The sequence below is a fragment of the Panthera uncia genome, chromosome C2 (assembly GCF_023721935.1).
Source record: "Panthera uncia isolate 11264 chromosome C2, Puncia_PCG_1.0, whole genome shotgun sequence".
NCBI classification, from domain to species: domain Eukaryota; kingdom Metazoa; phylum Chordata; class Mammalia; order Carnivora; family Felidae; genus Panthera; species Panthera uncia.
Window position 1 is genome coordinate 6,177,298 of NC_064810.1, and position 11,080 is coordinate 6,188,377.

Consider the following 11,080-nt stretch of genomic DNA (forward strand, 5'->3'; position numbering starts at 1 on the left):
ACGCCGCAGGCCCCAACCCCGCCGCCGGCTCGCCCCTCTAGCCCGCAGTCATCAAGCCTCTCGGTGCCCCTGCGGACTCAAGCTGCGGGAGAAGACGCTCGGGATTGGCGCGGCCTCAGGCACCCGGCGCGCGTGCGCGGGGGCGTGGCGTGAGGGCGGAGTTCAGGGGCGCGGGGGCGGTGCAGGGGGCGTGGCGGCGCGGGGGCGCATGCGCCGAGCCGGCGCGCCGCGGTTAGCCTGGGAAGGTGGCGGGGTGGGTATGGCGGCCACGTTCTTCGGAGAGGTGGTGAAGGCGCCGTGCCGAGCCGGGACGGAAGACCAGGAGGAAGAGGAGGACGAGAGGAGGGAGACGGCCGAGGACAGGGAGGTGCGGCGGCAGCTGGCGCGGAAGAGGTGAGGTCCTGGGCGCAGGACCCTGGGGCTTGCGGCCGGTCCGCGGCCCCGCTCTGCCTGGGGCTCGCCCGGCACAACTTGCCCGGGGTTCAGCGGGGGGCCTCGGCGCGGCCGGCAGAGCCAGCCCGCGGCCTCGCAGGGCCCTCCCTCTGCGTGGACTTGGGGGCACTCGTGACGTGTTCCCGGGCTGCGGTGCCGTCGCTGGGCCCCGCGGTCGTCGCGTGTTTGGTTCGTGGACTTAAGACAGCTCTCTCAAAAGCCTCTTTATCCTCCGCCCCACTCTTCGTTAGCATCGGTATCGGCAGCAGGTGGATGATCTGTCTCTTTAAAAACAGAATTATTTCCAAACACACACAGGTTGGAGAAAGTAGTAAAGCGACCCTTCATCCCTACCCAGTCATGTAAATTCAGCAGTTAATGAAGATTTTGCCGCATTTATCTCCCGCCACCCCGAGTGACCATAGCCTTTCACCTCGACATTTTTCAGAATGCACCTCAAACGATATAGGCACTTTCTTGCATATGCTGTTATAACCCCTAACAAAGTTAATAATTCCTGTTACCATTTAATAGTCCGTGCATGATCAGATTTATTCAGTAATCTGAAACATGATGTTCACAGTGTGTTTGTGTAAATCAAAATCCTGACAAGGTCCACACATTACCTTTGCACTTTTCTGTCTCTTGAGATGCCCGTCATTTAGAGCAGCCCCTTCTCACCCGTGCTGAGAGACGTGTCCAGTAGGATGTCGCACACTCTGGATTTGTCTGATCTAACGTGTGTGTCCATTACCTGCGTTTCCTGTAAACGGATGTTCCTTTTAGAGGCGTGGTCAGGTGCAAGTTCAGTATTTTGCTGGCAAGAATGCTTCCGCGGTGGTGCTTGGTGTTTCTTGTTGCCCGCTGTGACCCAGTTGTCCCACTTTTAGGGATGCTAAGATTGATTGATTGATCAGTGGGTCAGGTGGACAGCCTGATCTTCATTGTGGAGTTCTCCATGAGTTTTGCCTCAGGTGGTTTTATGTTAGTTATTGTTGCTTCAACCTCTTGTTTCCTTTCAATTGTAATTACATTCTTTATGAGTTTAGAGTTTGCGTGTTACCTATTATAAGACGTATTTATAGTACCCTTTTTCTCCTTATATGGTACTAAGTATATTTAAGTTGTTTCAGTTTTGTCTTTTGTTTCTTGTGTTAGGGAGGTGCGGCTCTTTCGAAGACAAACAAAAACATCTTTGGAAGTTTCTCTGCTGGAAAAATATCCTTGCTCCAAGTTCATAATTGCTATAGGAAATAATGCAGTAGGTGAGTGGAGATATGTTAGACTGAACCTTTTGTTGAAAGAGCAAAATCCAAAGTTACTTATTGCTTTCCATCATAAAAGATTTCAAATGTCTGTTACTTTTTTAGAAAAAGTCATAGCAGAGTAACTTTTTATCTGAGTAAAATCTATGCCTCCTCATGTGATACCAATAAGACTTAAAGGAAGTGTTCTTGGGGCGCCTGGGTGGCTCAGTCGGTTGAGCTTCCCACTTACGGCTCAGGTCATGATCTCATGGTCTGTGAGTTTGAGCCCCGAGTCGGGCTCTGTGCTGACAGCTCGGAGCCTGGAGCCTGCTTCGGATTCTGTGTCTCCCTCTCTCTCTGACCTTCCCCCGTTCATGCTCTGTCTCTCTCTGTCTCAAAAATAAATAAACATTAAAAAAAAATTTTTTTTAAGTATAAAAAAAAAAAAATGAAAAAGGAAGTGTTCTTAGCTCCAGGAGGTTGTAAATTCCGGGAACTGGGTTTATAGTGTGTTGAGGTATCCAGATTTCTTGAGACTCCTGGGTCTGTGTGGGGCCGACTTGGAGGGACAGAGGTGGCATGTGTACGTGGCCGCCTTGCACCAGTGGTTCTTCACGGTGTTTGAATTAACGGGCTCTTGATAGCACGATGAGAACCCTAAAAGTAACTATGATCGCTCACAATTCTGAGCGTTCCGTCGCTAACGTTTTTGAGCCCTCAAGTTTGAAGGCCTGTTCATGGATGCCTGCATCTGATAGGTTAATGTTAGCACAGAGCAGAGTTCGTCCAGAACAATGTACACGTGCACGTGCACAAACCTGTGTAGTTTTAGCCAGTTCACAGGCTGGGGGGAGAGCCTTCGGGGTCTCCAGTGAAGTAGACCCCTTGCCCTATAAGGTAGCCCCAGTGCTTGGAGGACATCGTTAAGTACATGGTATAATAACTACGGACTCACTGACGTAAAATGCTCCTGGCCTGGAATTTTCCCGCAAGTGGTACATCGTGAGTGTGCGGTAAAGTCCGGCAGTAAACCTGTGTCCTCAGTTCCTGCCTCTAATCTGTATTTGGGGGCAGTAGCCTTTAACTTCCTGAGGCCTCAGTTTCCTTTCCTGCAAAAGGGTGGTGTAAGGTCAGTGGTCTTAATGGCTCTTGTAGCGCTAGAATTCTAGGGTAACTTGGAGCTGTTTTTTACTGTAGAAAATGCAGCTTGCAGAACCAAGCACTAACTCAATGTGAATTGTTTTTCACAGCATTTTTGTCGTCATTTGTTATGAATTCAGGAGTCTGGGAAGAAGTCGGTTGTGCCAAACTCTGGAATGAATGGTGTAGAACAACGGACACCGTACATCTTTCCCCGACGGATGCCTTTTGTGTGTTTTATCATCTAAAATCGAATCCCTCGGTACGTGGGGATTGCTCGTATGCTTCAGAAGTAGTTGTTTAGCATTGTTCATGTGGTGTCCGTTTGAAGTTCGTGTTCCTTTACCTCTCCTGTTGGGCTGAGGAATTCTGCCTGTAGGCAGTGCTAGTAAGCACTCTTTTGTTTACGTGAATAGCAACAGGATATATACAGTGTGTTGATAAAGTTCCTAGGAAATTCGGAGATCGCTTTGGTAGGAAAAAACCATAAACAGTAGACATTCAGACCTTGCGCTCATTCACAAAATTCTTTCAGCGTGCAACTCTTAAGTGTGCAAAACCATGTTCTCTCTGAGAAAGCAGGGGCTTGTCCTTTGTTGCCGTGTACCCAGTGTTCAGCAAATGCCTGGTTCATGCTGGAAGCTCCGTTAACGTTTGCTGAACAAATGGAAGCTGTGTGCGTTCTCAGCACAATTCTCTGGACATCGAGCTTCTCCCCTGTCCTGATTTGTCCTGATTTGTTAAGTCCGAAAAGTCATTCTGGAGCTGATGCTAAGGAATTTCCTCGTGTCCTGTGCATTTGAGTCCTAATCTTGGGTCCATTGAGAGGACACGGCCCAGTGGGCAGTTTGAGAGATGAGTCAGGCAGATGAGGTGGCCAGGCAGGTGACGTGTGTCCCCACCTGCTTGTCTGACAGAGTACCGTTCCACAGCTGCTGAACACTTGAACAAGGGCCAGGGCAGGGGTCCCAAACAATGGAAGAAGTCACTAATTCCAAAATATTATAATGTGGCTTCTTTCAAAAGGTAAGGGTTCCACATGTTAGCCTTTTAAAATGTAAAGTTTGATTTTGTAATACTTACCGTTTTTTTTTTTAACATGTAATCCAAAGCTATTTAAGTTTATGTGAGGATTTTTATACACATCCAGCATTTATAGGATATAACGAAACTAAGCATGTTTTCGATTTGACCTTTAGTTGGAAATATTTCACTTTAGAATGGGTTGTGAGGGTCAGGTAGGAGAAATTTCTGTCCCTCCGTCTGGTCGTACCATTTATTACTCAGCTCTCTCTTGATCATGCAGAACCTGCGTGTGTAGTTCATTATGTATCCAGTCTTTGTCTTTTCCCCTATCGCCAGGCACCGTTTTCCCCTCCTGTGCTTCCCTTGGGTAATTAAGTGTCAACATTTCTGGCAATATTTTAATGGATGTTGAGTTCAGTGGATAATATCATTCCATGAGTATTAATAATCAAGAATCCATCATTTTATGGCCTGGGGTCGTCACAAATCACTTCATTTTGACCATATGGTTTGGAACTTGGTTTCTAAAATAATACCATGTTCACAGGCACCGGTACCGTTCTAGAATGCCCTTTGGGCTGAGGTGCTGTCAGGCTGTCATTCGCTCTGATAGCTCCTAGTGTTTGCATAACGCTTCCATTTTACAGTGTTTACGTTTATTTTGCACTCGGTCTTCATGGTGTGTGACCCCCCAGAAGGGCAACAGGACTGGTAATTCCTGTGCTATAAAGAAGATGCTGGTACCATTTACTGGTAGTATCTTCAGGGTCTCCTGTGCGAGCTCTTGCGGTCACTCTGTCCCTGTGTACTTTATTCTCGTGTTAACTGCCAGTAGTGGCTCGATTCTTAAATTTTAAAGATAAACGAATAAGCCAATAGCAGTGCAGAAAGACCCGTGTTGTCTAAAGGTTATATTAGGATTCAAATGATAATGTAAATGGTGATAGTTTGGGGTGTGTGTAGAAGTCATTTGACCTGACAGAATACTTGGAATGTGATTTTCCAGGTCTTGCTCTGTCAGTGCAGCTGCTATGTTGCTGAAGACCAGCAGTATCAGTGGCTGGACAAGGTAAGAGACAAGTGAAGGCTGGCCTGTGGTCACACCGAGTGACGTTCCTTAGGCGTTCTGTATCTTGATGCTTGAACCTACATAGCTAAGTGCTGGAACAGAAGTCTTTGTTGTTGTTTTTCTAAAAGACATTGTAGCAATCTAGTACAAAATTCGAAGAATAAAAACTCATTTAACAAATGTAATCAGCAATGTGCTGAAGACTGTGGGTCATAGAAGCCTAAAGCGTCTCGTGATTCTTCCCATCCACCATGTTGTGACCTTCGAAAGAGAAACGGGCTACTGACAAGAAACGGAACCGGGTCATGGCCAGGGGCAGAAAACAGCAGTGCTGACAGTGTTGGCTGGAGATGCCCCGAGTTGGGAGGCAGGAAATGGGTGTGAGCTGGATTCAGGGGGTTGGCGCCCGGCTGCTGCTTGCTCCAAATTCCAAAATATTACATCCGTTTTTCTTAGCATTAGGATAAATTAATTGAGGCTTCATTTTGTGGGAAAATTGTGCACGTGGTATGTGCCCAATAAAACATATTTTTCAGGGGCGCCTGGGTGGCTCGGTCGTTTAAGCGTCAGACTTCAGCTCAGGTCATGATCTCATGGTTCATGGGTTCGAGCCCCGCGTCGGGCGCTGTGGTGACAGCTCAGAGCTTAGAGCCTGCTTGGGATTCTGTGTCTCCCTCACTCTCTGCTCCTCCCCGTTCATGCTCTGTCTCTCAAAAATAAATAAATGTTAAAAAGAATTAAAAAAGAAAATCATTTTTCAGCAAAGAATTTAGGAGTTTTAGAGAATACTCATGATTCTGGTAGTTGCATATTATTATTATTTTTAAATAATTAATTTATTTTTGAAAGAGAGAGAGAAGAGAGGAGCGGGCAGAGAGATAGAATCCCAACCAGGCTGTGCATTGTCAGCGCAGAGCCCACTGCAGGGCTCGAACCTGCAAACTGAGGTTGTGACCTGAAGCCGAAACCAAGAGTCAGATGCTTAACCAACTGAGCCACCCAGGTGCCCCCTGTTGCATATTATTTTTAAAGGAAGTAGGTCTCATATATATCTTAGTAACATTTCAGCTTAAATCTTAGATATATTTTTGTATAGCTGTTAAAATTAAATTCATTAGAAATAAGAAATTTGGTGTATGCCTGTTTCAGACCAGATTGGCATACTTAGAAACATTTATTAAAAGTTATTAAATACATTTTATTAAATGAGGAATTATTTAAGAAGGTCTTTGACCCTTCCCATGATCCTGTATGTGATTTTGTGTTTTGTACCAATATTTATTTTTCTAGGGAGAGAGTCCCTAGCTTTCCTCAGATCTCAGAAGGGCAGGAAACTGCTGTGTTAATTCGTGTTTTTTGATTTAAGTAGGATGACTATTACGTCAAAAATATTTTATTATTTTTGTACTACAGAGCACCTTTTTTCTTCCAGACTTAAAAAACTTTTTAATCAGTATATTTTTTTTTTTTCCCTGTGGGACACTCTTTGGGTCCCCCTACTGTTTGGTTCATGTCAGCCACAAAATCCTAATAATCACACATAGTCTAACAGAGTGCTCAAGTGTGAATTCAGACTATAGGTATTACAGGCAGGATGATAACTTAGGCCTTGTGAGTAATGTTGTTTTTCTTTTTTTTTAATTAAAAAAATTTTAAATTTATTTTTGAGAGAGACAGATAGTGCAAGCAGGGGAGGGGCAGAGAGAGACACTGAATCTGAGGCAGATTCCAGCCTCTGAGCTGTCAGCACAGAGCCCAATGTGGGCCTCGAACTCATGAACCGTGAGATCGTGACCGTGCCGAAGTCAGGTGCTCAACCAACTGAGCCACCCAGGCACCCCAGTAATGTATCTTAAATGGGATGTACCTGCTGACAGATGTTTATTGTGATAACTATTTTTTGTTTGTTTACAGATCTGTGATATGATGAAATTAGGCTTACAAATCCTTTATGACACATAGAATCTTTAGTTCTGTTGTTATTGTTTGAAAAGCCATTCTCTTTTCATAAAATATTTTCCAAAGTGGCCTAAAGTCTCCTTTTTTTTTTTCTTTAAAAAATAGCTGCTTTTTTTGGGTTTACATCACCATAGATTTTAAAAGCTGGAAGGGTCCTTGGAAATTCATGAAATACAAACTTGGGAGGAAATAAAGGTCTAGAGTGATTGAAACTTGCCTACAATCGAAATAGTGAACTTAATCATTTGCACTGATACAGCACTATTCATACAACTTGCAGCTTAGAAACGTCTTCATTAAAAAGTGTTCTAGAACACATCAGTACATGGACTAGAGAAAGGGGATCGCTTCCTTTTGCTGATAGACTCCTATTCTGAAGGTAGCTTGCAAGTAAAGCCGTGTTTAGACATAACCTCTCTTAGTCGAGATCTCGTAGTCAAGTGGCAGGTCCACTCTCGGTGCCAGTCCTGGTTATCCCCGCAGCTGCTCTGGCCGTGTGTGTTCCTGACTTCCATTTACTACAGGTTGCAGTTCCCTCAGGTGGGTGGGCAGTACTGTCGTTCTTAGTTCGCAGATGAGGAGAGTGACGTAGAAAATCACCAAGCTAGACCGTGACAGAACCGAGATCACGCCCAGGTGAGGGGACAGGACAGCAAAGCACGTACTCTGTATTTCAGTGGATGCGTCCACCTCGCAAGGCACGGTGGATGGTGTTGGGTAAACAGCTAGAGGCATGTTTCTATTCCGTAACAAAATTAGAGATGTCTTTTAACTCGGGGTCACTTTTGCTAGGTCTTTGGCTCTTGTCCAAGGAAGAACATGCAAGTGACTGTGCTCACGTGTCGACATGTTACTGACTATAAAACCGCAGAATCTACCAGCAGCCTCCATTCTCCTTTCCTGAAAGCCCTAAAAACAGAGAATTTCAAAGAGCCTCCGTGCTGCTCACTGCTAGAACAACCAAATATTGTGCATGATCTTCCTGCCGCAGGTGGTATTAAAATTTGTAATATTTACGTTACAGCTTATTATTGTTGAATTGGTTATTTGACTGTTGGAGGTCTTTTTAAAGTAGTTTTTGATGATGACTGATACCAGTGTTCTGCTGTTTGTCTTTAATGTCTGTTGTTGCTAGTAGGTTGTGCTTGATGTGAGTTTTAACATTTTCCAGACACATAGTTCCCACGCGAGAGCAGCTCAGAGTTCTTAATTAACTGCTAGGCTTCAGAGTTGCTCTGTTTCTTTTTGGTCCGTGATAACTCATCACGCAGGCCAGTGTTAGATGTAAATTGTTGGTGCACGGAAAGTTGGTAAAGTATGTTTTAATTGTCGACATAGAAGTCTCCAGAAACTGAATTGTAGTAGTGTTGTCAATATTTTATTTTTTACTCCTGTTAATTATACCCTAGCATCGTATCAAAATGAGATTGTCAGTTACTTTTCAGTAGCTGATATATTATATAATTGCTATTTGTTAATAAGTAAAAGTTTTTTCCCCCGTTAAATGTTAGGTTTACTAGAATAAGTGGCTAAGTATTTTACATTGTGCACTATGTATTTATTATTTACTTTTAACTTATTATATTCAGCAAAATTTTAATCTTGAAGCTACTTAAGATGTGTCTCTGTGTTTTCAGGAAATGCAAAATAAACTGTTTATAAATGCAAGAAATTAGGAAGATAAATTAGCTTTGAAAGAACATATGCATTGTAAGGGGTTTAATATGGCAGTAAACACTTTGATTAAGGGAGGCAACAGAGACCACTGTTTTTAAAAGTAGCCTTTTTTATATAGAGATGTTTAGTTTAAAAAATCACATAGTAGAAGACTTCAATGGTTTTTTCCCTTGTATGACTCATAGTTCTGAGTTACTGCCAAGTGTGGAAAATCCCTGCGATTCTGTACTTGTGCTATACTGATGTGATGAAGTTAGACCTCATTACAGTTGGAGCTTTTAAGCCTGTCCTTTCTTCCAGAAGCTTGAAAGGTTTGGTTAAGGTAAGGTTTTCACTCACTGACTTAATAGCTGAGTTGCCACGAACTTAGTAATAGGTGCAAATTTCTGGTACCAATGTAAAACCCAAGCAACGCTTAGAGATCCTTTTTTCTCAGAACAAAGCTTTCTAGTCCGGCACATTGAGTGGGCCCGTCACCCTCTTTTAGATGTGCTCCTGTAACTCGAGAACTGTTTTCCCACTTTCTCATGGTAGATCCTTGCAGTGTATGGATATAAATCCCAGGCGGCTATGTAGAAAGATGGTTTCACTGTTCAGGAAGTTTCTGTAACTGACTCATTTGGAAGGTGTAATGTTTAAGAAGGCAGTCGTGAGCACAGCAGGGGTCAGATTATCAACGTTGATTCACTTAATTTTGCGTGGGGCTGGCTGCCCTCGGTGCGTGTGTCGTGGGCTCTTTCCCCAGGAAGGTTCACGCTGGGACGTGTGCACAGGTTTGCCTGTGGTTGCTGGTAGTTGAGGACCCCGCCCCCCTCCTGTCCCCGAGGGGCTTGCTGGAAGTGCATGGACCCTGGTGAAGAACTTCTCTCTTACAGGGAAGAGACTGCAACAGCGTTCGCAGTGCAAGTCCTCTTTTATTCTAGAATGGCCATTGGCGTTAAGACACCTTTTTGGGCACGTTCTGTTGGGGTTAGCTCGTAAATTCGTTTGCTTGCTAGGTGGTCAGCTCCGTGGGAATGGACCGCGTTTCTCCATTTCGGTACCCCCCCCCCCCGTCATGTACCTGGCACGTAGGAGGATGCCCGGTCGTTTGTTGAATTATTAGCAATAAAACCGGAAAACGAATGTAATCCAAGCATAATTTCAAATTACCGGGAGTCACGAGCGGTTCTCTAGCTAGCACCACTTCCAGAGCACATACTAATAGTCGGTTCGTGTCTGTAGTGAACGCCTAATAGGCTCTTCCCACTGCCTGGTGAGTGCGGGCCGTGGCTGGTCTGTCCCTGCTGTCGTGCCCAGCCTTGGCCTGCAGGTGGCGGAGGGGACGGTGGCGCAGGGGACTGTGATGCCAGTCAGGGCAGGGGAGGGGGAGGGGGGGAGGGAGAGGAGGAGGGGATGAGGCTCGTTTGGGGCGAGGCTGGCACTTTGGCTGGATCTGAGAGATGGATGGATCCCCGTGGGTAGTGGCGTGTGCAGGGGGGCGTGTGCAGAGGGGTGCGTGCAGGGGGGCGGCTGGGAGTGCAGAAGGGGGCAGGCTCGGGGCGCCTTTGAGGAGGGCGGGGCAGAGTTGGAATTGGGGGCGCAGGGGCGAGAGAGCTCCCGTGGGAGAGAGGCCGGGCTGGTGTGTGTGAAGGCCGTGTGGCACCCCCAGTGGGTTTGGGGCAGGGGGAGGACATGCTTAGATGTTTCCTCTGCGGGAACACGGAGATGCGCTGCCGCGGTCAGGTGCTCCGTTGATGTCCTGAGCGTGTGGGGTTGGAGTGGGTGGCTTCGTTGTAACCGAGTTCTCCATCTCCCTGTATTAACAATTTTTTTCTCTTCTTCCAGAATATTCCCCAGAGCACAGAGATACTGAAGAAGTTGATGACAACAAATGAGATTCAGAGTAACATTTACACGTGATTCCAGAGGTGGTTTTGTACAGTGTGTTATTACCCACCCGTTCCTTTAAAGGGAGCTGCGTGGCCCGTTTTGTTGGTTCCTTTTTTTCCAAGGGGGTCTTTTGAGGGTGTTCATACAGAATAAACTTATTTTAAATTCATTGTAGTTTTAGTTCCTTTCTTTGGTGATATAAGCCAGATGTTTTCTTGTATCCACTAGGTGGGAGTGTTGTTTTTTATTTGAATATTTTACAGTAATATAGTTAGACTTTTAAAAAGCCACAGCTAACAGGTTTTATTAATACATAGGTATAGTTACTTTAGTGGAAAAATTCTGTGTGATATTTGAAAGTTGATTGGTGATTCTTAGTATGTGAAAAGTTTGTATTTTATGGGTTTTTTTTTTTTTTTTTTTGTGGGTAAAAATTGACAGGGTAACAAGGTTCTGTATTTGCTCAAAATGAAACAAAAGAAATGTGCATTTCCTCACTTTTCAGTACCACCTGACGGTGGCCTCTGCGCAGACTTTTCCGGGCCTGGTACAGCTCCCGCTGTGCCGTGGCCCCAGCACTGTGGGGACTGCCATCGTTAGGATGTGGGGGGAGTCCTGAGCTCCATGTAGCTGAGCCACGACGTAAGACCACACACCA

At 45.3% G+C, this 11,080-nt stretch overlaps 1 protein-coding gene across 2 annotated transcripts; it reads left to right on the forward strand.

Moving 5' to 3' along the window:
• The first annotated feature begins 219 nt into the window (after positions 1-219).
• PSMG1 (proteasome assembly chaperone 1) lies at positions 220-10,591 on the forward strand. Of its 2 annotated transcripts, XM_049629253.1 has the most exons (7): positions 220-393; positions 1,591-1,697; positions 2,930-3,081; positions 4,852-4,914; positions 7,666-7,864; positions 8,736-8,872; positions 10,378-10,591. In XM_049629253.1, the coding sequence occupies exons 1-7, from the start codon at positions 260-262 to the stop codon at positions 10,450-10,452; spliced, it is 867 nt and encodes a 288-aa protein (XP_049485210.1). In that variant the 5' UTR covers positions 220-259; the 3' UTR covers positions 10,453-10,591. The 2 variants fall into 2 exon arrangements, with proteins under 2 accessions (XP_049485210.1, XP_049485211.1); XM_049629254.1 differs by lacking the exon at positions 1,591-1,697 and having other exon boundaries at positions 376-393.
• The last annotated feature ends 489 nt before the right edge of the window (positions 10,592-11,080 follow it).

Bases quoted from the DNA above. Each gene is read 5' to 3' on its own strand.
- PSMG1 (XM_049629253.1), top strand. From the start codon at position 260: ATGGCGGCCACGTTCTTCGGAGAGGTGGTGAAGGCGCCGTGCCGAGCC. The intron at 7,865-8,735 runs GTGGTATTAAAA...TATGACTCATAG, and splicing joins GCATGATCTTCCTGCCGCAG to TTCTGAGTTACTGCCAAGTG. The intron at 8,873-10,377 runs GTAAGGTTTTCA...CTCTTCTTCCAG, and splicing joins GCTTGAAAGGTTTGGTTAAG to AATATTCCCCAGAGCACAGA.